General features: G+C 40.7%; 1 protein-coding gene across 1 annotated transcript; it reads left to right on the top strand.

Annotated features, from left to right (window-relative positions):
• Positions 1-2,618: 2,618 nt before the first annotated feature.
• LOC141942019 (cytosolic phospholipase A2 epsilon-like) lies at positions 2,619-27,678 on the top strand. The gene is made up of 20 exons (XM_074864961.1): positions 2,619-2,645; positions 4,277-4,349; positions 11,953-12,089; positions 12,415-12,546; positions 13,753-13,793; positions 14,724-14,766; positions 15,359-15,422; positions 16,800-16,960; positions 17,160-17,252; positions 17,912-17,949; positions 18,623-18,779; positions 19,268-19,404; positions 19,908-20,130; positions 21,306-21,420; positions 22,053-22,190; positions 22,914-23,021; positions 24,085-24,276; positions 24,748-24,914; positions 26,390-26,573; positions 27,440-27,678. Exons 1-20 carry the CDS (start codon positions 2,619-2,621, stop codon positions 27,676-27,678), a joined length of 2,469 nt encoding a protein of 822 aa, XP_074721062.1.
• The last annotated feature ends 12 nt before the right edge of the window (positions 27,679-27,690 follow it).

Raw genomic sequence — 27,690 nt, 5'->3', positions numbered from 1 at the left:
GGTCGTCTTTGTTTCAGGTAGTCAAATGAGTCCTCTGAGCTGCTATTCACAGAGTCGCCTATATTCAGCCTAAGTAGTAGTCGTGTTACCCAACTTTCCTTTCATTTTCTCTTGGAGTTGCTGCTGGCTGTCCCATCTCACTCATCTTCACTGCCTTGGCTGTTCCTGAAAGATGGCATTGCAATTTCTTCCAGTGTTTCATAAGATGGGAAGTGGCTCCTAGCTGTTTGCATAGAATAGGGCATTCCAGATGTACTTTTTACAACTGTTCACCACTTTCTTGCAAATGATCTTTTGCAGCGATTGTCCTGAGAGAGTGGTTCCTCTTAATCAAAAATCCTAGAGGTCTTCTGGGGGAAGGGAACTGCCAAAGGCTCTCTTCTCTCAGCTCTGCCACAGACAGGTCACAAGCTTGGTCTTTCACAACAGCAGTCCTGCACTGTGGAGCTGAAATACACGAAGAGACTGGTCACAGCAGCTCAGAAAATGCTTGGGATTATCTTCCTTTTGATAATAAAAGGCTCCTACTGTTGCAGTGAACTTCAGACTGAGTCACCAGGGCAGAACTGATTGTTGAGATCAGGAGAGTCTTGATTATGCTCAGAAGTGACAAATCTGTTTGTATGGAACAAAGTTCTGGAAAATGGATGGGAGAGAAAGATCCTCTCCTACGGAAAAAAAAGCTGGTGGTGCATCTTAGAGCAATTTGGGTGGTGGAAGAGGAGGAGTGGGCCATGGTTTCCACCGATGAGCATGTTCGTTGTGTTCATGCACCTGAAACACTCGAAAGGGCATGGTGTAACCCTGGTTTCAGGTACAGCATTGCATGTTTAAATCTAGATTATTAGCCCTTCACAGGTGAGACAGCTGTAATTGTGGTTCAGCTCCAAAATAGTAGAATATCAGGTCATAGGATCCCTCTGGGTCTTTTCCAGAGATATCTTTGGGTTTACCCCCATGGTTTCTAAGACATTTTTGCTGGAAATGAAACAGAGCAGGATGGAAGATGTTTCAGTCTGTTTTACAGGGGAAACTTACTCAACAACAGGATGGGAAAAAAAGCCAGATAGATGTGTGACACAGCCTGAGCCTGATTAACCCTGCTTTTCACAGAGGCTAATTAGTCCATCTTCTAACCATGACTAATTGCTGTACTGACATAGGTGTGCTGTATCCCAAGTCAGCCTTGGGGTATACCTGCATTGTGTCCTGCTGGCTTATACGAAACCTGCCTTTCCCTCTCTGAGGGAGTTCCTCCTACGCTCAAGATTATTCTGCAGCTCTTCCTTCAGCTTCCCCAGTATTTCAAAAACATTGTAATAGGCTTATAACTGAGCTGTTTGCAATCTCTCTAGGACTATTTTCCTTTGGGGTTACCTTCCATTGACTACTGCTTTTTGTGATCTGTTAGTTATCCATCCTTAACGTGTTTAAAGTTTTTCTGGGTGACACTTGTTGCATCTAGTTCTTAAGTTAGAGTGCCTTAAAATGCCAAATGTTTTATGAAATTCAAATGATATCATGTCTGTGGAGTTACCTGTATCAATCAGTTCTCAGTTCTTTGCAAAGTGAAATGAGTTTATTTTGAATTTGATATTTCTGTTAAAATTCATAATAGCTAGGATGATTTTAAAAAAAAAAAAACTCCCATTTTTTTACTTCTTGTGTACTCACTTTGTGTATTCCTTTACTGAGACAGGGACCACCTGACATGACGTGCAGTGCCCTGCACAGTGAAGCCTTATAAATATGAGGACATGAAGAATACAAGAGAACACAGAGAATAATTAACATTAATTTCAACATTAATTTCGCCCTCCCAAATGTATTCTCTTGGAGATCATTCATTGAAGCACCTTAATTCAGATGCACAAAGTAACAAAATTTTTGAAAAAGTAAGTGAATTTTTAAAGCTTTGCCTTTACAAGGGAAACTCTCCTAGAGTTTCAACAGGTGATTTGGGAATAGTTTTGTGCAATATTTTTTACTGTAAATGATACTGAAAGACAGCTTACTGCATGAGCTGAGCATGGAACATGACATGGAAGGTGAGACGCGGATTAAAAAAAATTATTTCGGATGTGTCTTTAAGCAAAGACCCACCTCCTCCCTATAGGCAATAAAAAGCTACAAAGTCTTTTGTATGTGCATTGGTTTGTTGGGATGTCCTTGGCCAAAGAAGTCCTTGTTGCCCACTCCTGCCAGCAGTTTGACAGCCCTCCAGTGTGCTAAAGCACTGTGGCCTCCTCAAAAAGTGATGGGGATGCTTAAGAGTATACAGCAGTTGCTCAGCACCCATAACTGTAAACGGAAGATCCCTTTCAGGTCTTAATGTGTGTCTAACTAGAGCTGCAAAGACCATCCTTCTGCAGTGCTGGAGCCTGGGTGCCTGTGCCTGGGTGCGGGTGTGCAGCATGCACTCACCTCCCAAGCAGAGAGGAGGAGGAGGAGTTGGGGATTGCTCAAGTGGTGGTGGCGGGGTGAGGTGGCGCTGAGTCAGGCACTAACACACCTGCCTGCTCCTGGCAGCTTAAAGCACAAGAAGCTGCCTGGCTGAGGCTCCCCTGTACCCATTGCTGCCACATTTTGCACCTGGCTTGGACGCGGAAAAGACCACGATGGGGCTGTTCTACAGTAAGATCCAGGTAAGAAAAAGAAAGAGAAGTCTGTTCAATGTGCTGTGCAGGCAGGTCCTTGGCAAGAGGGGACCCTGTAGGAGATGGTTTTCTAGCTCCTTTATCTTCTGCTGTGAGATTTCTTCTTCAGCACCAAAGCAGAGAGGAAAGTGGGTCTTCTGCCTGGGTTTTGTGACTACTTTGTGTTTTGGCCTTCAGGAATGCAAGGACTTTAATACTGCAGTAGTTTAACTATTTTGAAAATCCCCAATTAAAAAAAAAAATCTTTTTGTTTGTTGCTGTTGTCCTTTATTTCCATCCAATTGGGCTAGGCCAAACAACCCATGAGGATAAATAAGGAGGTATCGCTAATGTCAATGAGTGCATGGGGAAATCCAGGAAACTAATATTATGAGGGATGTTAAATATAGCTCTTAAAAATTGTGGCAGTTTTTGGGCATAAGGGAATGAATGGTGACACATTGTTATATATTGATCTATGTATTCGTTGCAGTGATAGTCCCTGCTCTACTGGCTGAGCGCTACCTGACAGGTAGTGTGCATGAACTGCCTCTTATGTGTGTTTTCCACCACTACATAGTTTTGCTCTTTCTTTTTTACTCCTCTTGGTTGTTGGGTTTTGGTGGGGGTTTTTTGTGGTTTTAAGGCTTTTTTGAGGTTTTTGGGTTGGTTTTAGTAGCTGTGTTTTTGTTGTGTTTTTTTGTTTGTTTGTTTGTTTTTTATTTTATTTTATTGTCATTTAGAGCATTAAATGTGCAGATTTTCCTCCTTTTATTCCTTTAAAAAATATAATTATCTAGGGAACAAAGTGGGACCTTCAGTCCCCATACTTTTGATTAAGTACCATGTTTGTCTGATCCTTGCTTAGGACGAGAGAGGGTGACAAAATCAAACCAGTTTCCTGGTAGGTTTGTTAAATGTCTTTTGATAATCACTTAGGTTTAAGTGGTTTCCCAGAATTTTCATTGATACTTTCCTGTGGCTTTTGCTTAAAGGAAGATTGAATGAACTGAATTATTCAGAGAGAAATAATTAGAGTTGTTGCTTTCACTGCCCCCTTCTGAGAAGTTTGGAATAGGTCTCTGGAAGACACTTTTCAGGTCCTCATTGTTTAAGAGCCAGCACTGCTCTGCATCAAACATAACCATGGAGTTATACAACTATAAACCAGCTGACGAGCAGCATCGTTACACCATGATATCGTTACTAATTCCTGCCCTGCTAGATTGTCTGCTGTTTGTTGTGAAATATAGTGGATATATATGACATCCTTTGAATTTGCACAGACCAAGATGTGCGTCAGCTGTATTAGTAACACAGCAAGGCTCGCTATCATACATGTCTCTGTGATTGGGTTGTAAGAGTCAGACACCTCAAGTTAAGGCTTACCACAAGTTTCCTCAGAATGGAAAATGGAGTACACCAGAGGTCTGGTCTGTGATTGAATGTACATTTTGGGTCTTGGGCCACACCTGGCTGCAAACCTTCTGGGAAAAAGGACAAGGCAATGCACAAGGAAGAACCTCAGTTCAGAAATGTTTTGGATGGTTGGAATTGAAATACTTAATGCTATCTCTGACTGTGCTTCTGTTCTTTTTCTCTGCATGCTCATTCCATGCATTTTGTATGCTGTTCAACAGACAGAACCCTCTCCATGCAACTTGCTCACCGTAAAAATCATACGAATGAAAAATGCCAGGAAAGCAGACTTGTGTGAGTATCTTTGTTTTGCCCCTGGAGAATCCACATGTTTGTAAAACTACTCAGAAAATAACCAAGTGTCACAAGCACTACAGAGTATTTATAAAAGGAGAGAGAGATGTATGACTGTAGATGAAGGTGAGGTAGCATAGTTACAAGATATTCTTTGCCAGTGTAACGCTGAAGTCTAGCCAGTTGTAGTTGTAGTTCAGATGTTTGCACAGAGTGCATAAAATGTTTCACATTTGGATCTGCAAAGAAAGATTTTGTATTCACAGGGAAGTTTAGATGGGGCACTTATTTCTATGGTTCCTTCTTCCAGTAATGTCCACCCTGTGCATCCCTGGACCTATCACAGAATATTTTATGTGAGCTCAGGACTGCATGCTTGACACCTCTCAGGGACTGCCAAATTTGATTCAGCCATAGGAACAGCCATGTTTCAAAACTTAGTTGAGGACTCGCACTGTTGGTTTCTTCTGTTCTTAACTCTTTTTACAGAATGCCCTGTTATGAAAGCTACGTAAAAGTTTATTAATGCTCCATAAATATCTGAACTACAAAGCACGAGGAAAAAAGGTGTGAATGACAATCACCTCCAATCTGAGGAGATGGCCGATTGTCTTGCATTTATTCATTTATACAAATAAGAATCCAGAAAGTTTCTATAGAAACCAGACCAAGCTAAATTTGTTCAGTTAAAATGTTTCAAGACAAGACATTTGTTTGGGCCTTTCCAAAGTAATTTGCTTTGAGTTCTGCTATAGTTTCTCTAGAGACCAAAGGTATATGAAGACATTTCTCACATGGATTTTTATTGAAGAGAAGATACTTTGTTGTTGCTGAATGTATGGGGAAGAAGAGTCTGTACGAACCTTCCCACTGGACTATTTCTGAAGTGCGAAAATGAGATTTGAAGCTCAGATATAGGCTGGAGAGAAATTCCTTGCTACAGCTAAAACCTATTTGAAGGTACAAGCATGTGCTCTGAACTGAAAGAAGGAGTTGTGGAAAATTACAGCCCTTAGTTATCTCCCCACACAATCATGTTCTATTAAACCATCTGCATGATAATGAGCTTACCAGATTTCCTCTACACCTTTTTCTCATCTAGATCAATGCTTTTTTTTTCTTTTTTTTTTTTTTTGTCTTGAAACTATTCTTATTCTGAAGGGAGTTTCCTATGTTTTGAAGCTGTCCTTCCCAAGACTAGAAAGTTTCTAGGACAAGGGACAGGTACTGAAATGCTCAGGCATTTCTGGTTCCCAGTCTGAGACATGTCCCACAAAATGGAATGATGGACATTCACCACCAACATTGCCAGGCTATCATCTGTTTGAAATGGTAGTATCAGTCAAAATATTGAGGGGAAAAAAATTTGCACAAGCAAAACAAAACCAAAACTTACAAAAGGTGAATGTTTTGCATGTTGGGTACTTCCATCATACCTGTTATGGCACTCCTTGCTTACGCTTAATTGTTGAATCTGGTTTTGATTGACAACTGATTAATTCGAGTAACATTTGATTTCACTGAGTGTAAAATTTGTCAGTTGCATTTATCAGAAAGGTCTGCTTTCAAACCATTTCAGGATGTAGTTTTCTATGCACCCAGACTTGTAGAAATCACATATTTCAATGACACGTTCTTTATCATATAAAATAAACCTATATTTAAAATGTTTTAATAAATTAATTTAACCTCTGGTTAAACTCACTGGCAATGTAAAAACTAGTGCAAATTTAACTGTATGTGACTTTCGCTGAGAAGCAGCAAAATGGGAGGCTTAAGATAAAAGATGTACCACTTGTACAAAATTTTGCTGGCTTGTGTGTAAAACGGGGGGAATATTGTTGAGTTGTTTCAGTCATCTTTACAGTTCCCTGGAGATTAGCCTGACACAGCCTTAGGAAACCCAGAAGCATGTGGACCTCCATCACCAGTGATGTACACTTTTTTACAGTGCTATTTTCCTAACACTGATTTTTTGTTCTCATTCTTCCTTTTCTCAACTCTGTTTTTATCACTTTCCTTTTCCTGCAAACTTTTCTAGATAGAACAAGTTGGCAAGTGTCACCTATTTCTCAGTCATTTTAATAAACTTTTAATGTTTTAAATCATCTTCTTCTACTTCTCATCAGTTGTGCCCATCCTTTTGTTTCCAAAGTGAATCCCATTTTGTTATTTTCTCCTCTCAAGATTCCTTGTTGCACTAGGTTTATGTAGAGTTTTTGGATCACTTTAGCACTCATCTGGTGTTTAGAAGGTCTCCCAACCTGTTGCCGCAGGTTAACTTCATTATATCTGCTCCATTTTCCAGGTAACAGAGATGGAAAAATTAATCCATAACAACAGACTCTCAAACTCTCACTAACATCTCCTACGGAATAGATAACACAAGATCTTTAATGGAAGTTCAGTGCATAAGATAGTATTTATATCTAAGACAATTTAAATAGTTTCATTCTGCTTTTTAAGTCCTGCATCTTTTTAATGCACTTTTGCACTATTTTCTGTCTCTCTTTCTCATTGATCCATAAGTGTGTAAATTATAATACTAATTTCCACTTGTGTATTGATGCATAGCTGATATCATTGATAACGCCTGTGAATTTAGTGCCTTGTTTGTGTTCTCCACATTCCCCTTCCCACTGAGCACACTCACGTCCCCATCAGGCTCACTGGGGCTCTTGATGTTCCTGGTCCTCCGAACACTTGCCAGTTCCCAGCTTTGGGTGTGTGTCCCATCTTCATCCTGACTCCCTAATGGGGTGACACTTGGATGTGCCACCAATCCAACCCACCCTTAAAAACATGACTTTCTTTGCAGAGAATTTCAAATTTCAAGTTCATCCTCTCACAGTCCTTGGGCAACCACCATAGCTCCGGAACAAACAGAAGGATGTCTTTTCATAACATGTGGTTCAGGTTTGGAACTCCCCATGGCAGAAGATCACAGGTGCCAAAAGTTTATGTGGGTTGCAGGCAGAGACTGGGCAAGTTTCTAGAAGAGAAATACAGTGATGGTTGGCTTAGGAAGTCTCTGAATTGTGATGGCTGGGAGCACATTACCCTTTTATGCTCTTCCTTAGACACCCACCTCTAAATGTGGGGCATATTCCCCTCTGGCACTGATGTCCATCCCTAACAAGAACAAAGATCCTTCCCCAAAAAAGACAAAGGGGCTAAAGAACAAGATACTGGAGAGAAACAAAATCATTAAGTGGAATTAACACATGAAAAAGATAACAAAAGAAAGTGTTAAGGGTTAAACAAAAATGTAAAAATAGGCAACTAGATGGGAACATTGAGCTCAGCAAATTTAAGCCATTATTCCCTGTTTCCTGAAAACATCCAAGACCCCTCAGTGGACACTGCCTGTGGGCTCTGGGCTAAATAGACCTTGACTGGTGTAGAGTTAAAAATACTCTTCAGCATTTTCTTAGTAAGAAAATGTTATTTTTTAAGCTTTTATGGATTTTTTTTTTCTAAATTAGGCTTGTTAATTTTGGAAACTTCCAAGTTTTGGACTTTTTAATATAAGGCTTATATTATTTTGGGTATTTTATAAAATTATTAAGTATGTTTTACATTTTAATCAGAAAACATATTTTATGCCATTGCAGTAGCAGTTCTGCCATACATGAGATCAACTCCTGAAAAGAAATATAGCTAGTGAGATACATTATTGTTTGAGGAACTATGGTCCAATGTGATACTTATTGCAGGAACCCACAGACTTCCTCTGGTGTTTTGTTTTTGCAGTGTTGTTATTGTTTCATTGTTTATTACTTACTTCACCATTTAAGCAGTTGCAATTATATACCAGCAACCTATTGTACTAGGTGCTGCTTGAAATCTCATTATAAAATAGGAGGAAGTAGATTGATAAAGCCAAAGCAAGGAGAAAATGGGGAAAAAAATAAGGTTATTTAGCAACATCTCAACAAAGAGATATTTTAACGAGGGATGTAAATGAGACTAGTGATACTGTTTTAGGGATACTTGTAGGGTGTTTCACCAAACGTGAAGGGCAGGTGGGAGAAAATGTGAAAGCTTTTTATTGAAGTTTAGCTATTAGGAAATTAATGTTGAATGCTCCTTGGAGGCTGGAACTGATCTTCCAGGACTGAATGAATTCTGATAGCCTGACTGTGAAGGGCCTTGAGAAGAAAGATGTTTACTTTTACAGAAGTAACCCACATTCTTATTTAAAAAAGAATATAAAAAGTTCCTATTATCTAAATTATCTAATATTCTGCACTCTATAAAACAACAATGCCTGCCTGTCTACCCACCCTCAGCCAGATTGCTGCTCAGCTCCACAGTATGGGAGGAAAAAGAAAAATGCTTTTCTCAGCTGGTGGTGACATGGATGGGTCCAAGTGAGGTGAGACATGATCAAGGAGATGATCTGGGCAAACCAGTGTTTGAGACCACGTCCTTGGTTCGAATCCCTTCAGCACAATAAGAAAAACTATACCCTAACAGTCATGAAAAAAATCTACTCCCTAGAAATAACTTCAATGTGAGCACCTAAAGGCAGTCCAAGAGGAGAAGGATGTCCAGGTTTTTGTCTGGATTACACATGGGCTGGTGGTTGCATCTGATAGCATCAAAAAGGAGGTAGAAATAAAATATTAGCCCAAATTATTTAAATTTGGGCTGTCTATGAGACAGGTGAGATTTTAACTCAAGCCAGAACAGCTGTTGCCGTGGTCTTGTCAGCGGTGCAGTGTGGTGCTGGGGCTATGGTGTTTCTGAGCATGGGTCATGTCACTGTAATGCTTTTTAATGGTAAAGCATGATTAAGATCCAGTCCTGCTGCTATCCTGGAAGATAATTACAAACTTAGTGTAATAACTGGACAAAGAGACCGTGCTGTAATAAACACCTGCTGCCACGCCTGCTTTTGGCAGGATATTGCCCCACAGCGATACCACGGCTGCCACCCCAAGCATGTTTGACAGCTGCTCACGTGTTGTGGTCCAGGGGAGGGACACAACAAGTCGCTGCTGTGACTCTGCTGTGTGTACCATGTGTGAGCGTAATCGCCGTAGTTAGGTGGTGGTACGTAGTTATGTACCAGAGTAATGATGATTTGCTTGCATGTGTCTGGCAATGGGAGCCTTGTATGTATACGTGAAGATGCACTTGATACAAGGCAATGGGATATTGCTGTGTGAGCGACTGGCGTGGGCACAGAGTATGCTGTGGAGTTCTAGTTCTTGCATCTGCTTGCGCCTGGAGCTGGTTGGCTGTGTCAGAAGTCCCCCAGAGAAAGTCAGAGATCTGAAAGGAGATGTCAGAGCTCTGTTGTCTTACAAGCAGTTATTTATTAAAGGTGCATGATACAGTACAGTAGCAGACAGTGATCACTTGCAGAAAAGAAAAGATTGGTGGACTTCAGAAGAAATATTTTGTTCTTTGCAATAGATCTAGTCAGAGCATGTACTGCTCTTTGGGAAATGTCAGTGAAATAAACTTTGGATTGATCACACATTTATGGACTCGGGTCCTTCTGATCCTCCTCCTAGTGTGGACAAGAGCCGACAGCAGTCTGTGCTAATATCAATGTGAACTTCCCAAGAGCCAAAAAGGATTTTCATATGGACATTTCCTGTATACACACAAAAGTTTGGGAGTGATTAGGACTGTTGCAAACTCAGGTGTTTTCTGTGTTTGGATTTTTATTTATTTTTTGTTAGAATTCATATATCTTTGTACATACCACAACTGGCCTCATGAAAGTTACTTTTTTTGTGTGTCATTCAGTTATGCAAAGATGACTTTTTAGTTTCGGGGGAGTCCGGAAAAAACAAAAAAGGCTGACTTTGTTAATTCTTCAATTAAACATGGAGTCCAATAAAGGTCCAAGTCAGTTCTATGTTTCCCAGAGTCAGGTCTACCAGTAACAAGACTAAGTCTAGTCAGACAAAGGTGTGTCTGCTATGCAATGACAGGAATGCTTGAATAGGTGGTGTTACACATAGAGGAAATAGAATACTAATGATGGGATTGGTATTTATGGGCAATACTCCCCCATGCTATCTTTGGCACTTTGTGTGGGTTGTTGTCCCTAACTAACAGATCATATTCTGTAGGGTGGTCAACCATGACTTTTGAGTGTGGGTCCACAGGATTGTTAATCTCATGATTCATGTTTGCCTTTTATTTCTTAACAACTATGACAAAACGTATTTGCAGGGAGATTATTTTGACCTCAGAAGGAAAGTGCTGCTTGATGATGTAAGCACTGCAGACTGCTGTGAACTGATGTTTCGTACTGAACGTTTGGGTCTGAACATCCCTCACCTATGAGGGAGCTCAGGTGGAAATCCAAAGTTTACAATTGGCCTCTTCATCTGGGAGAGGAAAATGAAAATACTAAAGATGCCCTCCCTACATCTAGAAATATTAAAACTCATAGGTGAACTTTATGACCTGAACACGCCTCTAATTGAAACAGCAAAGCCAAAGCAATGCAATCTTGTTCAAAGAAGCAACGTCACCTAGCTCTGTGCTGGGAAGCACAGACAAGTTTTCACCTGTCCATCAAGTATTGCAAATACCCTTATTCCTCTCTGGCTGAGACACAGAGATGCAGGTGAAAATAGTGGCATTAAGCAATAAATTTTTATATGGTTTTACTGGTGAAAACTCTCCCTCAGGACAGCTGCTTCTCAAACCAAATGTTACACCTTTGGACTCTTCAACATTTCAATGTTTTTCTTATATGTGCTCATTTTAATCCAAAGAAGATTAAATGCAATTCACCTTTTCCTTAGATGACGAATTTATTTTTCTTGAAAAATTTTCTCTTTTTTTTTTTTTTTTCTTGAAAAGCTCTGTTGTTGATCTCTGTGGTGTGGGTGTGTGTGTTCCCTTTAACTTTTCAAAAGGGAAGAAGGCACACTGAGATTAAGTGCCTTGGTGGAAGACCTGCCTTCTGTGACAGCAATGGGGCTTCATGGGAACCTTTGGTGAAATGAGCTTCTGTTGCCACTGCGTTGGCAGCCAGATGTGCTACAGAAAAGAAAGGGTGCTCCAAAAAGTACACAAGATGGAACGTGCAGCCAGAGCTACCCCAGAAACATGAAGGCATGTCCATGCCTACCTGTGGAAGCCCACTATGTGTGAGCTGGGCTGTCTGTCCAGCAGTCCCCGTCACAGCTGTTAATGTTATCTGCTCCGTGTTCCTGACAGGCAGCTGAACTACCCACGGTGCCCAGTCCTGTGAGGCTCTCGTGTGTGTGTGTGCATGCCTCTGTGTGTGAGGATGGCTTGCCAGTGTTAAAACCTTTGAAGTCTGATGTGTATTTATAGATAGTCTGGCTATGTATCTCTTTGAAAAGGAATGCAATGTAACTGCATATTTTGAATGTTTCCAGCAATTAAAAGAAGTAGTTCTCAAGAAGAGCAAACTGCCAGGCTTTCATAAAGAGTAAAGCAAGCTGGTTAGCACTGGTTTGATGGCACCTTAGATAGCATTCTGGCCTGCCTTCTGCACATTGTCCTGTGTACAGAGTTTAAAAATTCATACAGTGCAACACCTTACGGGGTACAAGATGTGCTTCGCTGGTCCATTGCTTCACGCTTTCTGTCTTTTCAACAGTAACCCAGTCAGACTGCTACGTGAGCCTAAGCCTGCCAACAGCTTCAGTGCAGCATTTCCGCACCAGAACAGTCCAGAACAGCAAGAACCCAACATGGAACGAAACTTTCCACTTCACAATTCAGAGCCAGGTTAAGGTAGGAACGGTGGCTATCCCCAACAGGTATTCTTACCAGATATCAAACCTACCGTATAGCCCTTCCATACTGCAGATCTCTCTGAGTTCCCTTGCAAAGTATTCACACTCTCTTACTGTAGTTACTAGCTTTCAATGGTTGGATAAGACTGTATCTTCCCGAATAGTCTATTGTCTGTAAGAGCACAACTGCAAAATTTCTATTTTACTGTTGCCTTTGCTTTCATTCTTGAACTTCTTTCCCAAACTCCTTTAGCTAAAATGAAATATCTGTGGCATCTTATGTTTGTTTCACCTTATACAATCTATTTTTTTTTTGATTCCAGAACATTCTGGAGCTGAAAGTTTGTGATGAGGATAAAGTAACTCAAGATGACCATCTCCTCACTGTATTCTTTGATGTCTCCAAAATTCAGCTTGGAGAAAACATTCAACTGTCTTTCCAGCTGAATCCACAGGTATGGATAAAATTCAAGGACAAAGATAAGGGGACACGGTCAGGTGAAAATGTGGTTATCTCATCTTTCCTGTCACATGTCCCATACACAAGCCTTTCTTACTGCCCATTTAGCCACCTGAGTATGTCTGTCTGTTTCAGGGGTTGATACCCAGTATTGCTTCTGTAATTACTGCAAGTTTTGGGTGCTGCTTCTACAGACAGAATTGGCCAACATCGTTTGACTTGATTGCCTGGTTGCTGTCCTTGATGTCAAAATATTGAGAGTTTACCCCAAGAGTTTTGGGCATCCCTTTGCAGTTGGAGCTGGTGGTTCTGAGCTCTGCATTATGTTCTGCTAATATAGAAGCAGATCTGCAGTCATAAGCTGCAAACTCAATAAGTGAGTTTTTCAGCAGGTCTTGGTTTCATAAGGTTGAAACAACTTTATACTGAAATTTTAAGGACAGTGTTTAGGCCTAGAAACACTTCAGTGAGTCCTGAATTGATTTGATACCTGTTTTGGAAAGGCTGGCTCTCCATGCTGTATTTTTGTTAGTGCTTACATTAGGGGCCAACAAGATAATTGGAGTTGCACCAAAACCTGTAAGGAGGAAGGAAATCTCAGGGGGAGGAAACTACAAAAGACAAAGATGAAGACTGAGCATGCAATCAGTCTATGTGTGCAGACTCCAGCAAACTGAAGTACACACTCCAGAACACCCTGGATTTCATATGCCCAAGTGCCCCACCATATTAATGTGCCACGAGGCCCATCTGCATAGTCTGTGGGTGAGGGCTGGGAGAGGGGTAGGGTGATTTGGATGCACCAGAGAAATCCAGCCTCGCACATGCTGAGGATCAGTGGGGAGCACTGAGAGCTTCTGGGGGAGGACAGGAAAGTGGAATTGCAGGTGGCCTGTGAAACAGTGGGGGATTGAACTTATGACTGCAGAAAGGGGAGCAACCACCAAGAGGCCTTGTAGTAGGTATTACATTTGGCTTGCAAGGTCTAAACTAGGAGTCTGTTAAAATAATGGATATGATGTTAGAAGTATGTGACACTAGAAGTATAGTGGATAGGACATGAAGAAAATCAAATCTGTTGCATGTGCAGTAACAAAAGGTGGACACTAGCTTATAGAGTCCCCTGAAGAGCAGATTCCTTAGGGTATCTCTCTTTGCAGGAGAATCAACCTGCAGTGACTGCATTCATTTTCTTTTGCAGGGAAAAGAGGAGCTGGAGGTTGAATTCACAATGGAGAGCAGGTGTGTAATGTCAAATAGGTGATCAATAGAAACGTAAGCCAGAGGCAAAATGTTACTGACACAAAACATCAGTTTACACTTGCAGTCCCTAACCCTGTCACCATCTGAATAAAGCAGAGGGGAAGTTTGGGTGTTCAGGAAATGTTTGTGTAGGACATTTAACGGAGAAGGGGTGCATGACCATGCATGGTGTGTGTGCATCTACACGGGGATCCAGACACGCAGAGAAGCTAGCACAGATGCTGATGGGAGCATAGGGATGTCCATGATGGCTGCTGCTCATAGGCTGCAAGGGGCATATTCTGCACAGGACGAACTTTTAAGTTTCAAACCCCTCTTGTTCCTTACTGTGGGATCCCAGATGTTTGCTTTATCATAATAATGTGGGAAAATAATACTTGGAATTTGTTTTAGTTGTGGAAATAGATAAAATTTTTTTTTAGTGTGTCTCTATGCTGACTGTACAGTTGATGGAGAGAATAGGTGTGTAAATCAGTCCTAGTGCTGCTAGTTCATTTTTAAGGTAAATGGTAATATTTTTTCTTTTTTTGTTATGGTATGTTGGATGAATTCCCCAGTTTTTCAGCTCTGATCTCCCAGGTTTGACTGAGGAATAGAGGACAATAGTGTAATTATGCTATCCCTGTGTAAATTTGCTTCAGTGTGCCAGAAAACAATCCTGTGATACAGTGAGGAGCTTCTCCATTCAGCTGATCTCCATACATAAAGTTCAGACTCAACCCTAGAGGCAAATTGGATTGCATGTTCAGCTACAATTTCTGATGCTGTTTTTGCTTATGCTGCCTGTCCAAAGATAGACTTTTAAAGATAAAGATGATGAAATAATGTTTAAAGAAAAGGTTTTTTTAAACAAACAAAACAGAAAAAGGAGAAAGGTGGTTTTTAATTGTTTTCCATTTTGTCTTTTAGTCCGGATCCTCCTGAAAACATTGTTACTAATGGAGTTTTAGTGGTAATTTTTGTTTCATAATCCTTTCTCTGTCATATAGTAATGCTTATTGCAAAGCTGATATTAAAGGTACTGGGCAGTTGCTCCATACAGTGGCATGAAGGCATTGGCCAAGAGGCAGGCTAAAGCTGGTGTCGATGTTGGCTTTCCCACGCGGTCCCTGCTAGTGACTCATGCTGGGAGAGGCTGCCACTGCAAAAGCTGTGAGCTGTCGCAAGCACTTGTCTCTGCCCAAACTGAGCTGGGCTCAGGCAGACGACACCCTTCCATCCGCCCAGGGAGAGCTGGGCTGAGCATCCCACCCTGTGCCCCTTCCCCTGTGGCTCATCCTCCTCATGCCCTTGTGGGACTGCTTCACCAGGCAGGACTGAGCAGATCCCTTCTCTTTCCTCGTCTCTACATGATCTGTTATTTCCCATGTGGAAACCCAATGCCACCTCCCTAAACCTGGTAGGGAGGGTTATAGGCTGGTATAATGTCTCCCCTGAGGTGCATGCCCCGAGCCCCTGCACGAGCCCAAGGGACTGGATGAGGCAGAGCTCTGCTGACAGCAAATGTCTCTTTCTCTTTCCCTTTCCCTGGTTGTCTCTTACAGTCCCGTGAGGTTTCGTGTTTGGAGGTGCAGGTGAATGGCGGGAGGCTGAGGAAGGACAGTACGGGTGAGCCTTTCACTGACTTATGGAGCAAATCTGGATGCCACTTTATGGCAAAAGCATTCAGTGCTTTATGCTTGAATGCCCTGTTTTAAAGTTATTTAAGATGCAAGACAAAATCTCATGGATGGTAGTGGCCTCTGGAGGGGGCTGTAGTTGGTCAAAAATATACAAATTATTAAAAAATGCAGAGTGATGACCATGTGGTCTGGTTTCCCCACAAAATACTTTCTTCTCTAATAACAACTTGTCAGATGCTTATAACTTTCCAAAATATTTGTGCAAGGAATTGAAATTTTCTGAGTCTTAACCAGAAGCAAATTCCTGTTGTTTCTGGATTCAGAGATAAAGAATATGAGCAGAACGAAGACTGGGCCTCCTTTATCAATTTAACTTCTCAAAATTCCTTTAGGAGTAACAATATAAAACATGCCACTAGGTTAAACACAAGACACACAGTATATTGCCAAAGACATGTGTTGCACATTTTAAGCAGTGCATCACTCCAGTGTCGAGTCCATGCCTGTGGACCTGTGTATCTCCTACACAATTTTTAAAACATCACACTTGGACATCTGATGGCCCCAATCCTGCAAACTGCTTTAGCATGTGGATGATCAGTTGAACTCAGCTGTCAACAGTGAAAAATTTTGCTAGATGGGACTGAAAATGCTTGAGTGGGATAATTCTTTTGAAGGGTGACTATATACCTTTGAGTGTTTGAATTTACATAGTGTATTTCACCTTGAACCTGGGTTGATATCATTCTATTTTTCAGTTATTTTAAGAGACATATCTGGGGCTTATTAGATGAAGGCCAAAAACCACCAGGCATTATTTTTGTAAGTGTTAGACAATATTTCAGAAGAAATATTACAGGCTGAAGTAAAGGGAAACATGATAGAGGGGCTGAGATTTTACTGGTTCCAAAGAGAACAGTGCTCTGCTACAAAAAAAAAAAAAAAAGTCTTTCTCCCAAAAGTCTGAAATTTTCAAAATACCTTACTATTATAACAGAAAAATATTTTAGTACCAGACATTGTCTTATTGCTGAAGTACTTTGAACATTTCAGACTTTCAGGAGAGAGTACTTTTTTTCCCCCCAAACTGTTACCAGCTGTGAATCATCATCTAATGAGTAGACCAGTAGTCTCAGCAATAACAGTATATATGGAAGTGCAGTGGTACTATAGCAACATTTACTATATAACATGTTCTGCACACGAGCTCTAAATCAAAACCCAAAAGCTCAGAAAGTCAGCCTATTCATCTTATAACTTGGATATCAAAATGAATTAATTACTTAGGAAAAACATATATTACTGTGCAAAGAAACAAACCACATTTTTGGAAGAACTTAAGTTTGAAACTCCTTTACTTCAGAAAGAAAGTTTGCATTAACTGTGGACGGGTCATACGAAGGAACCCAGACCCACACGCTGAGCTCCTGCCTCTGCCCGACCTCCCCGGCCAGGTTCCATTACATCAAGTATAATCAGTCAGCGCTCACTGTGGCTTTACCACGGCGGAGGCGGCTCAGCAGGGTACGTGATCGCCACTAATGGCTTTTTGCTGTGTATTTCTCTGGGGACCTCTAAGACCTGAGTGTGCGCTGCAGGTCTGTGTATGCAGGGAATTGGTAAGTGCCTGTATGTAAGTGAGGCAGGGGAGACTACTTTTGCCTCGTTTCCCGCTTTTCTATACTAGTTAACTGTCATTATTTTTTTTAATCTTTTTTTCCAGTCTCTATCAAGTCAAAATGAAAGGGATATGAACCAGTCTGTCACTCTAGCTCTGAATTCGCTTCCTATACAAGAGAAAATAACAATAGCAGAGGTGAGAACAAGTCTTTCTTAATAAAAAGCAGCCCAACACACATTCAGTTTGGTGGGTGATGAGAATCTTATAGTTCAGTGATTCAGTTCCTGTCAGACTCAACGCATGCTACAGTGTAAGGTGTGAATTACAGTCACTCTACAACTATGCTTTTTTTTTTTTTTTTTCTTTTGTTCTGCATGTGGTTTCAGGCATGCTGTTCAACCCTGTTCTGAGTTTAAATTAATTTCCTCAGGACATATATAATATGTTCATCAACATAGTGTGGAAGCTAACAGTAATGGATATGACAATTAAGACTTATATTTGCAAAGGGAAAGTCTGAAGCAGAAGATAAAACAGAGAATATCCATATTCCTGTGGTTCAGATGCCCAGCTTTCAATGACCTTCCCAGAAAATGAAGGTTAATCTAGGTGTTCAGCTATGAAAAGCTGAGGGGCCCTAAGCCCACCTGGCTTGGATGAATGGCCCACTTCTGTTCCACCCAGACTGTACTGGAGTTCATTATATCTCTCACAACCCAGACCATTGCTGGCCAGATTCTGCAGCTGCATTGCTGATGGCAAAAATAGTAAAACAGCCCATAGATGGAGCGGGGGAGGAAGACGCAGGATTAATGACCTGAGCATGCTTACACTGTTTGTATTGCGATTTTCAGGACAGGACAATTGACTTGTACACAAAGGCAAATGAATGGTAAGTGAGTCTCCAGCAAGACCTGATCCTGTAACTGGGAGACCTTTGCACCTACACAAAGCTCATTTGAAATCAGCCGGGGTCCACGCAGGCTCAGTTGTAAGCGGAGGTGTGTTCATCTTTGGGTTGCAGGCTTTTGTTTGCCAGGTTCTCCTTTTTCAGTGATGGAGAATTAAATCATGGGTCCCTTTTCCTCCAAGTTTCCAAGCTGTTAGTGCGGCTTAGTAAGTAGATCTCGATTTGTGTGCGCTATTGAGCCACAGATGGAGCGACCACCTCCACAAAGAAATAATATTTCTGTATTGTACAAACAAAATAACACCAAGGCATGGTAGCTCTTTCCCTAATCAACTGTAGCTGGGACTGCTGACAGCAGTTACCTAGTTAGAGGCATGTATAGCAGGCACTACTGAAACTTGAAAAATGAGCAAATAAAACCAGAAGTGTGTTGTAGGAACCTTGTTACCATACCAGGAGAATATGTCATGTTCTGCTCTGCCTTCCCATTTGCATTCCTGTTAGCTACAGCAATTAGCAGAGGACTGTCTGTGGTGTTGTTCTTTCTCATTTATTACATTATACTGTCCACAAACTGGTTTGTAAACATATACAAGCATAGCTGGAGTTGACCACGGCAGACAATAATAATATAATATTTCTGCCCTGGTCTCAGGACTCAGGGAATGTGTTTCAGGCCAAGAGACCTGGATGCCCGCTTGGGGTTTGACCTGTGCACCGATGAGCAGGTTTTCCTGCAAAACCGGAAGAAGGTGGTTGCTGCTGCACTGAAGGATGTTCTTCATCTGGAGGAAGATCTGCAAGAGCATGAGGTAACCAGGAAAGGCACTGCTGGGGGATTTTTCTCTTTCTTCTCCTTCAAGCCTGGAGATGAGGAGTGATTTCTCACCTCCATCCAGGTCAGGAGTGAGGATTTCTGTCAGCATCTCCTCCTCCAGGGGCACTGTTTGCAGCCAGGGTGATCTTAGCTGGAGAGCTCAACAGTTTATCTGAATGACCAAAGTCTCTATTTCCACTTGGCTTTCAACTGAATCATTTGAAGGAGGTTCAAACCAGTGAGTTTGGTCTGTGTTTCTTAAAAATCCTTCCTGAAGTGCCAAGATCTTCTAGCACACCCCACAGGGATGTCCAGCAACTTGTATTATTTATAACTCATAGAGCAATGTTGCTTTATCTCTAATCTACATGCTTTATCTTACTCGTTTGGATGTTGCTTTTTGACGTCTGTAATCTTTTGACATAGATGTGCTTTAATGCCACTTTTCCAGCTATGCTTTCTGCCCGTCTTTGTGTTGAACAGGTGCCTATAGTGGCTGTGACCACAGCAGGATGTGGGATAAGAGCACTCACTGCCATGTATGGCAGCATTTTGGGTCTTCAAAAGTTGCGTGTTCTGGATTGCATTTCATACATCAGTGGTTCATCTGGCACAACGTGGTGAGGAGACATTTTTATACTGTTGTTTGGATCTTGTTGTGTTAAGCAAAACCCATGTTTTGCCTAGGGCTTTAGATCTTGGGGAGGGTAAAAGGGGTCTATTGAGTTATTGCTTCCACCTTTGGTCTGTGAATGCCAGGGTCACCCATGAAAGGCTTATTGTACATCATACATTTGGTGTCACTGAAGTAACTTATCCCTAACCGCAAGAGGAGACTTTATTGCAAGTGCAAACATCCTCAATTGTATGCAAATGATCCTTCATGGTTATTTACTGTTGGACAGAAACAGCATAGACAGCTGGTGTAGCTGTTTGTGTGGGATTCCAGATGAAGTGGTTTTTGACTGATTGCCTTTAGAATTGCATTTCTGCTCCAAGTAAGCTCAAAGAGGAGGGTAACATAAAGAAAAAAGAATAAGTGCCCAAAGCTCTGCAAAGTATATCCTGAGTTTCAAAAACATCTTAATTTCTTTCTGCTTTCCATCATGTTTCCTGTCTGCAGGACAATGACAAAACTGTATGAAGATGCTGATTGGTCACGTAAGGATCTTGGAGAAATAATTATTGAAGCTCGGAAGCAAGCAGCCAAATGCAAGATGGGGGCTTTTTGCTTGAGAAGTATGAGGAATTATTACAGAGAGCTGAGCCAAAGGACCCAAGCAGGACACAAAACATCTTTTATTGATCTGTGGGGGCTCATGATTGAATCCATGTTAAACGATGGGGTAATGTCTATACATCTTCTCATAAAGCTGTTGATTTGATCTTTATGACAATTATGAGAAATTGAAACCCTAGGAAGAGACACCTGGCCAATAACACTGTACTTGGTATGTAGGCAGAACACCACTTATTTACATTAATAACTTGGAGACATAGTGTATGTCTACACTGCAGCCTCAAGTGTAGCATAGAAATGCTCAGACTAGCTCTAAAGTAACCAGCATGTAATAAACACTGTAGCTGTCCAAGAAATTTTTGAGGTTCTTAGAGGTTTTTTATGCCCCCATGCTTTTGTCTCCACTGTTGCAATATTTAAACAAGCTGCAGTCATACTTTGAACATACTGCAGATGTACCCCAGATATACTTACTGCACTTTGTGATTTAGCGAGGAGAAAGTATATAGATCCAGAGCTCCTGAGACATCTTAGTTACAGAAACTGTGATATTGCAGGTGCCTTTCAGCTACTTTGGATTTGATCTCTTGGGACCTCCCATTTCTAATTTTGCTGTAATGACATATGCAAAACTTTCCATTTGAACTAGCAGACTGATGATAGCTGGAGAAAAAGCTATTTTATTTTAAAATCCTGTAATCATAGTTTGTATTTCGTCTAGGTGAAACAGATAAAATGAAATACTCTCATTTCACATATTTCACATTTTATTTCTGGCCCCAGTTGTACATACCAAAAATTGCTAGGATTTAATTTGGCTGAAGTACACTCCATTTCATGTATAAGATAAACTGTTAGTATTGGAGAGCTCAAGGATTTTTACTCTGTGGATGTTAACTTTCAATATGATTTTCAAAAGAAATCTTGACTAGAAGGGTCATTAACATGCTGCCCTGAAGAACTCATATGTGTAACAGATAAAGTATGTAATAGCTGAATTACCCACATCTGCTCTATTGTTTCACTTACATTTAGCAATGCAAAGTTAGCATAGCATGTGAAGCAACTCATTACTGTTATTGCATACTGAATGTAGAACATGGCTAGTTATCTTAACAACAATTATTCCTGTTCCCATGTTTTTCTTGCCCTCTGTTATTCAAGTACATGGAAGTAAATTTAGGAGGGAATTCAGGAAAACGATATCTCATATTCAGACAGCTGATGTCTTTAAGGAACTGATTGTCAGCTAACTGGTTGGTTTTATTTTTCCAAATCCAGAAATGCCATCATAGACTTTCTGATCAACGTCGGGCAGTGAATTGGGGTCAGAACCCACTGCCTATCTACCTTGCCCTCAATGTCAAGGACAAAGTTGCCACCAAAGATTTCAGAGGTAATTTTTCAATTCTGGAAAAGAGCTATGTTTTTACCTTGGGAGATACAGCATGGGGATACTGTAAATAATGATGATTTGTTTTAAATTCTCACACCGAGCCAGGAGAAGTCCTGTTCAGAGATGTAAAGAGTAACTGGGCAGCCACAGGATAGACAGCAACATTTAAGTATTTTGTAAGATCTCCTGGCATGTAAGTGTGCATATTCAGACATTAACTTCAGACTAATAGCACAACATAGATCTGTGATGTCTCAGAAACCCTATGAATTCTTAAAGAAAGTGATTCACTGGAGATTTAAGTTTAATGTATATTTTTCATGGTTGGCTAAAGGCAATAAAAGCAGCAGAAGTCAATCCGTGTTCTAGTCCACCTTCCATGAGAAAACTTCCCACTTGCTAGACAAAAAGAACGAAGAATTAACATTTTTCCTTAGCCCTGACATTGTTCTTTAACAAATTTGTAGACAGTGTGATAGCTGATTCAGAGGTGGCTGTCAGTGGGGTTTGCTCAGGGCACATGCTAACCCAGTTCTCCCGTGAGGGCTTGATGCCTGAAAGGTTTATCCCATGTCTGGTGATTTGACTGTTTTTAGCAGCAGAGCTAACATTGTTGGTGCATGTTTTGGCAGAGTGGGTAGAATTCACACCATACGAGGTGGGCTTTCTGAAGTATGGTGCCTTCATTCGCGCGGAGGATTTTGGCAGTGAGTTCTTCATGGGTCGCCTGATGAAGAAGCTCCCTGAGTCCCGGATCTGCTTCATGCAAGGTGACTCACCTGCCTTGGGAAGTGACAAGAACTTAATACAAACACTAATGGGTCTGGAAATCAGTCCCCAGCAACCTGCTGTTTCGCATGTGGTTCCAGAGGTAGTGGGTCATGTCAGAAATGGTTCAGTATCTCAGCCAGCTGAAATTCAGCATGTCTCCTAAGACTTGCTCAACTGCTCAGCTAGCAGAGGTGGTTTTACCATTTGGATTAAGATAAAATGAAACTAAAATGACAAATAAGTTGTTATGTACCTTTGTGAGTGCTTTTGAGGCATCACCATTTCCTGTAGCTTGCAAAACATTTTGAAAGTTGGAAATCTTTGAGACTTTGTGGAAGCTGAAGGAAATGTTGAGAAGAAATAAATAGGGTGAGAAAGAGGGGAATCAGGGAAGGAGCTGGCTGAAAAGATTTCTCTATCAAAGGAAAAAGGAAATGAAACCAGGAGAACGACAGTGTGAAATTTCTCAAAAAAAAAAAAAAAAAAAAAAAGGTTGTTCCAGGTAAAATACAGTGGAAGGAAAAATAACTTGAAATTTCTTCTGAAGTAAGTTTGCCTTTTAACTCAACTCTACCACTGAAATAGGTGTCTGGGCCTACGCAAAAATTGGACAGAAATGCAAAAAAAGTTAGAGATGATCTGTGGAAGGAAGAGAGGCAGTTTTAAAAAGAACTTCCTGTGCTTACCTTAGTACTACTTATTATACCATCCCCACTTCCTAGGAATGTGGAGTAGTATCTTCTCCAAAAACCTCTTGGATGCCTGGCATGCAGCTGACAATTCAGAGGACTTCTGGCACAGGTGGACCCAAGACAAAGTGACTGAAATAGGTAAATCACAAGTACCCTTTGACTTACGGCATCCTTTGTCCAGGCCCCTCTGATATGGCAGTTGTGCTCACATTTCTCACATTTTGAGTTCTTCTGTCAGCCTGGTGCTCTCATACTCTGGGTATGGGAGGCACTGGGAAAATAAAGTGATTTGATATAAGCAAAGAAGATAGGGATGGACACATAAGGTGGTCACTAAAGTGTTGTGTTAAAACACTTGGAAGGAAAGCCTGATGTCAAATATTTGTTAGCCCGACAGAAGCTTGAGCACTTCCTTTTCCAATATCTGTTTGTCCTGCATAGCACATTCCTCCCTCAAAATCTGACTGATTTAGAGGAGGTCAAAGGAGGTCAGTGGAGTGGAGGTCTATTACACCATCTGAGAGAGGCAGCTCTGTACTGAAAGACCATTCTTTGAAAATACTCATGAGCATCTTCATGTAAAAATTCAAGCAAAGCCAGTGATTTCATAGTGAACAGACTTGAGTCAGGATTCTGTAGACTATATTTTTGGAAAAAAACCCCAAACCCTTATGTTTGGGTTTATATAAATAATTTGCAAGTTTGTGTTGGATTCAGCTGACCAAACCCAAACCAAAAAGAACAAATAGTTTTTTTAAAAGTAAAAATATTTAATTGGAAAATACAACATTAATTTTTTTTTCATTTTATAAATAAGCTTTGAATTTCAGATTTAACCTACATAGAATCTAAAAGCACTAATCCTCTCAAATATACAAATAAAATTATTTTCCCTGTTTTTATTTGCTTGGAAAAGTGAATTTAATGTGTACCAAGATCATGGTCTTTTATGAGAAAAATGCTCCTTTAGACAGACATGACCAACCAGGCTTTAGAAAACAAAAGTAATTTTATATTTTGCCAAAAGATTGACTGGAACTCACTGCAGACCACAGGGAAAAACAATGCAGTGCTGAGAGCTATGAACACATGATTACTGTTGGTACAGAAGAGTCGCTGACCCTTTCTCCTCTTTGGGACTAGCCTCCTCTCAATCGTGGTTATAATTCAATTGCATGTCATTGATGCCATGTATCTCCAGAGGAACAACCGGACTTGCCCGAGAAGCCATATGAGATGGCTACGTGTATGTTCACTCCTACGAGCGGCCTCTCCACGGCTCTCCGGGATATCCTGACGGACCGCCCTGCTGTCTCCAAGTACCACAACTTCCTGAGGGGCTTCCAGATGCACAATGAGTATATCCAGCAGGAACATTTTGCAAAATGGAAAGGTGTGGACAGCACTCCTGCCTACGTGCCTCAGCAGGCATTGGGGAAGGCACAGGGGCTGGGATTTAGCAAGGGGCATTTGTACATCCCCAAAAGAACTGAGTGGCTTTTGTGGTTAGCTGTTGGTGCTTTCTAAGAGGAGAGGAAGGAGAACGAAGTAACTCCTCACATCTTTCATTTCTAGTAACACAACTGTTCAATTTTTGGGCTGTTTGGTACTGGAAGTCCTCACTGGGATGAAAATCACTGGGGTGGGGCTCTACACATATGTAAAACCTGTCATGGGTTTGGTGCAGTTCATGGGTAGGAAAGACCAGCAAAACATGGGTAGAAAGGCTGAATAGAGCTTTAGGATTGCTGTGAAAGCAAAGGGAAAATCTTGGATGGGAGGGAAGCTTGCCTTCCTTTTGCTTTCTAAATTGGCAGATGTCTTTCTGCAGTTTGCTAATAGCTCTGAATCTTTTTATCTTTAGACACTTTGTTAGACACCTCTCCTAATGACCTGAGAGGCAACTCGGAGCACCTGGAGTTGGTGGATGCAGCTTTCTTCTTTGAAACCAGCTGTCCACCCCTTATGAGACCAGAGAGGAAAGTGGACGTCATCATACACTTAAATTACACTGGTGGATCACAGACCTTGGTAAGAACTCTCAAAACTGTCTTTGCTCAGTAATGGCTTTTCCTTTACTTTCCACAGCTTTTAGACAGGTGTCTGTAAAATGTGAAATTTAGTGGAATTTAATAACATGGAATTTCCAAACCTTAGAAGAAGAATAGAAATTCCCAGAGGGGAGAATATCTCTATTCTCAAACCACTTTTGAAATAGTCCTAAGTGCTTCACAAGTGAAGTACAGAGAGAGTGGAACAGTGACGTTATGATGGTTGAGCTGCAACTTCCGTTACAACTATGTGGAAGATTTTATAGCACAAATATAGCTGGAAAAACTGTGTCTGTGACTCAGATGATGAATTTAATCTGCATTTTCCTTAAACATATAATTTTTTATTTGTCTTTATTTTAATATGTGATTTTCTAACTGTCCAAGAACAACCTAGCAAGTGAAGAATTTCTTCATCTTTATTTTTATCTCTTTTAATAAATACAATTTTTACCCTTATATAGTGGGCTTGAAGCAAGATATCAAATGCATCTACTATGTTTGCAGAAATCTCATTTGATTAAAATGGTTATATAGATTTTGAAAGTGATATTCACCACGTAAAAGACAGATTTAGATTTCCAAATAAATACTTGTAATTGTAAGCCTGTCCCTGAAAGGCACCACAGAAAACACAAAGTTCACTGGCTAAGGTTCTCTCATTTTCTCAAGAGGAAGATAACCTCAATGCTGTTCTTACATTGTGATGCCATGTGAAAAAACATTGTTCCTGTACTGTAGCTGAAAAAAAGCATATGTAATAAGTTGCACTACATTTCTTTCTTGTAATCTGAAGTCTTTTGGAAATAATTAATTCAAACAAACTGAGGTGGTACTTCAGTGTTTTTTTAGATAGTTTAACAAAGCTGGTCATCAGAAATGAGCTTTCTGATGAATGCTTTTAGAACTATATTTTGAGACCTAAAATATGTTAGCTTGAAATCTCATATTATTTCTGAAATTCTAAGTTATAGAAATGGTTAAGTTGGTCTCAAAACCTTGCTAAAGCCTACTGAGGTCAACTCACAAGTTATACTGCTATATAAACTGCTATGACTTGATTGTGAATCTTACTGTCTTGGGCCGCAAATTTAGTTTTGTTTAGATCTAAATTTTTCTGACTTATTTCTCCTTTAATTAATAATGCTCTATAACAGTCTTTGAATTCATCTCTTCTGTTCCTAAATCATACTCCCATTTTAGAGACATGTCTTGGTACATATTTAAACTCTCTTTACCATCTTGATATTGGGTGTTTTCCTACAAGACTATTTTCAAACAGCTTCTCAGGCAATAGAAGAACAGTCCCTGGGGCTGCAGGTGCTCATATTATTGCCAGATGTCCAGCCCTATCAGTCTATTTTGTGCAGCCTGGCAAGAATTACTGGGCTTTCGCAGCAGCCTGATCTTGTGTATCTTCCATTCCTTACATTGCTGCTGTTGGGCCATGACCAGCCCCTGGAGCAGGCTTGCAGATACTTCTCGGAACAGGGAATTCCGTTTCCCAGCATTGGGCTGAAAGATGACGAGAAGAACCTGAAAGAGTGCTACATGTTTGATGGTGCAGACACCCCAGGAGCTCCTCTGCTGCTTTATTTTCCTCTAGTGAACGACACCTTCCAAAGATATGTAGCACCTGGTAAGTTAGTACCCAGCTAATTTTATTGATCCAATGAACTTTCTTACTCCTTAGTTGGTTTCCCCTCATCCCAAACAAAAATCCTTTGATTGCTTCTTTCTACTAGCAAATACATTGCAAAATGGGATGATACAAACTGTTTGCTATGAAATCTTGTGCATAATTTTAGTTTGAGTCTCGGTGCAATTCAGTGAAAAAGAAAACGTGCTCCTGAAGCAGATGAATGGGAACCAATTTCTTCTTGTGCTCTCCAAAAGTTTACTTCGGGGTGTAGAACAAAGCATATTTTTTAGATATTATATATTTTTATGAGTCAGATCTAGGGGACAATTACCTGTAAAGTATAGAATAGTTCTATGGAGGGACACTCTGCTTTCTGTTTGGGCTGTTTAATGTGTTGGTTGTATATGCTGGAAAATCAAAGCAATAGTACATAAACTAATACAGTCACAGTGTCCTTTTGGACCAGTGAGATGCAGGCTTTGTTTTTTATGATGATTTCCAAGGCTATTACTCTTCTGATTCCTCCTCTCCTATACATCTCATTATTTCTTCTACCATTAGTATACATTATACTCAAGAACCTGCAGGGGAAGACGAGTGCTTGTGACCACATAAAAAGATGTGCCATGAGCTGGCCAGTAGAAGGTGCTGGTTGCAATGGAATGATGTATAATGACACTTTTTTTTTTTTTTTTTTTAATTCAGTAGGCTTTGTTCAGAAGTAGATTTTTCAGAGATCATAGCACTGGATTTGTCTTCATATCAATTGTATCTGTGACCTCTCTAAATTATTCTTGACATAGTCTATCAGAGTAGTGTAATTCCCTGGGACTATACAAAACCTTCCTCTTTTCCCTTGACAGGCATGTCACGTAGTGCTGCCGAAATGGAACTGGGCAAGGTTGATATCTCCAGTTTCTGCTCTCCGTATTCAACGAGGGAGGTCTCACTGAAAGCAGAAGATTTCAACAAGCTCCTGAAGCTGACCAATTACAACATCATGAACAATGAGAACATGATTCTTCAGGCCTTGCGCACGGCTGTGGCACGGAAGAAACAAGCTCCGAGCCAGCCAGTATCACAAGCACAGCCTTCTGATTGAACAGCATTTTCC

This window comes from Strix uralensis, chromosome 4, assembly GCF_047716275.1.
Source record: "Strix uralensis isolate ZFMK-TIS-50842 chromosome 4, bStrUra1, whole genome shotgun sequence".
NCBI lineage: Eukaryota > Metazoa > Chordata > Aves > Strigiformes > Strigidae > Strix > Strix uralensis.
Note: the sequence above shows the minus strand (reverse complement) of the source record. Positions and strands in the feature narration are given on the sequence as shown.

Excerpts from the sequence above, each read along its gene's own strand:
- LOC141942019 (XM_074864961.1), top strand. The coding sequence starts at position 2,619 with ATGGGGCTGTTCTACAGTAAGATCCAG. Across the intron at positions 12,547-13,752 it reads CTTTCCAGCTGAATCCACAG|GGAAAAGAGGAGCTGGAGGT; the intron begins GTATGGATAAAA and ends TTTCTTTTGCAG. Across the intron at positions 24,277-24,747 it reads ACATTTTGCAAAATGGAAAG|ACACTTTGTTAGACACCTCT; the intron begins GTGTGGACAGCA and ends TTTTATCTTTAG.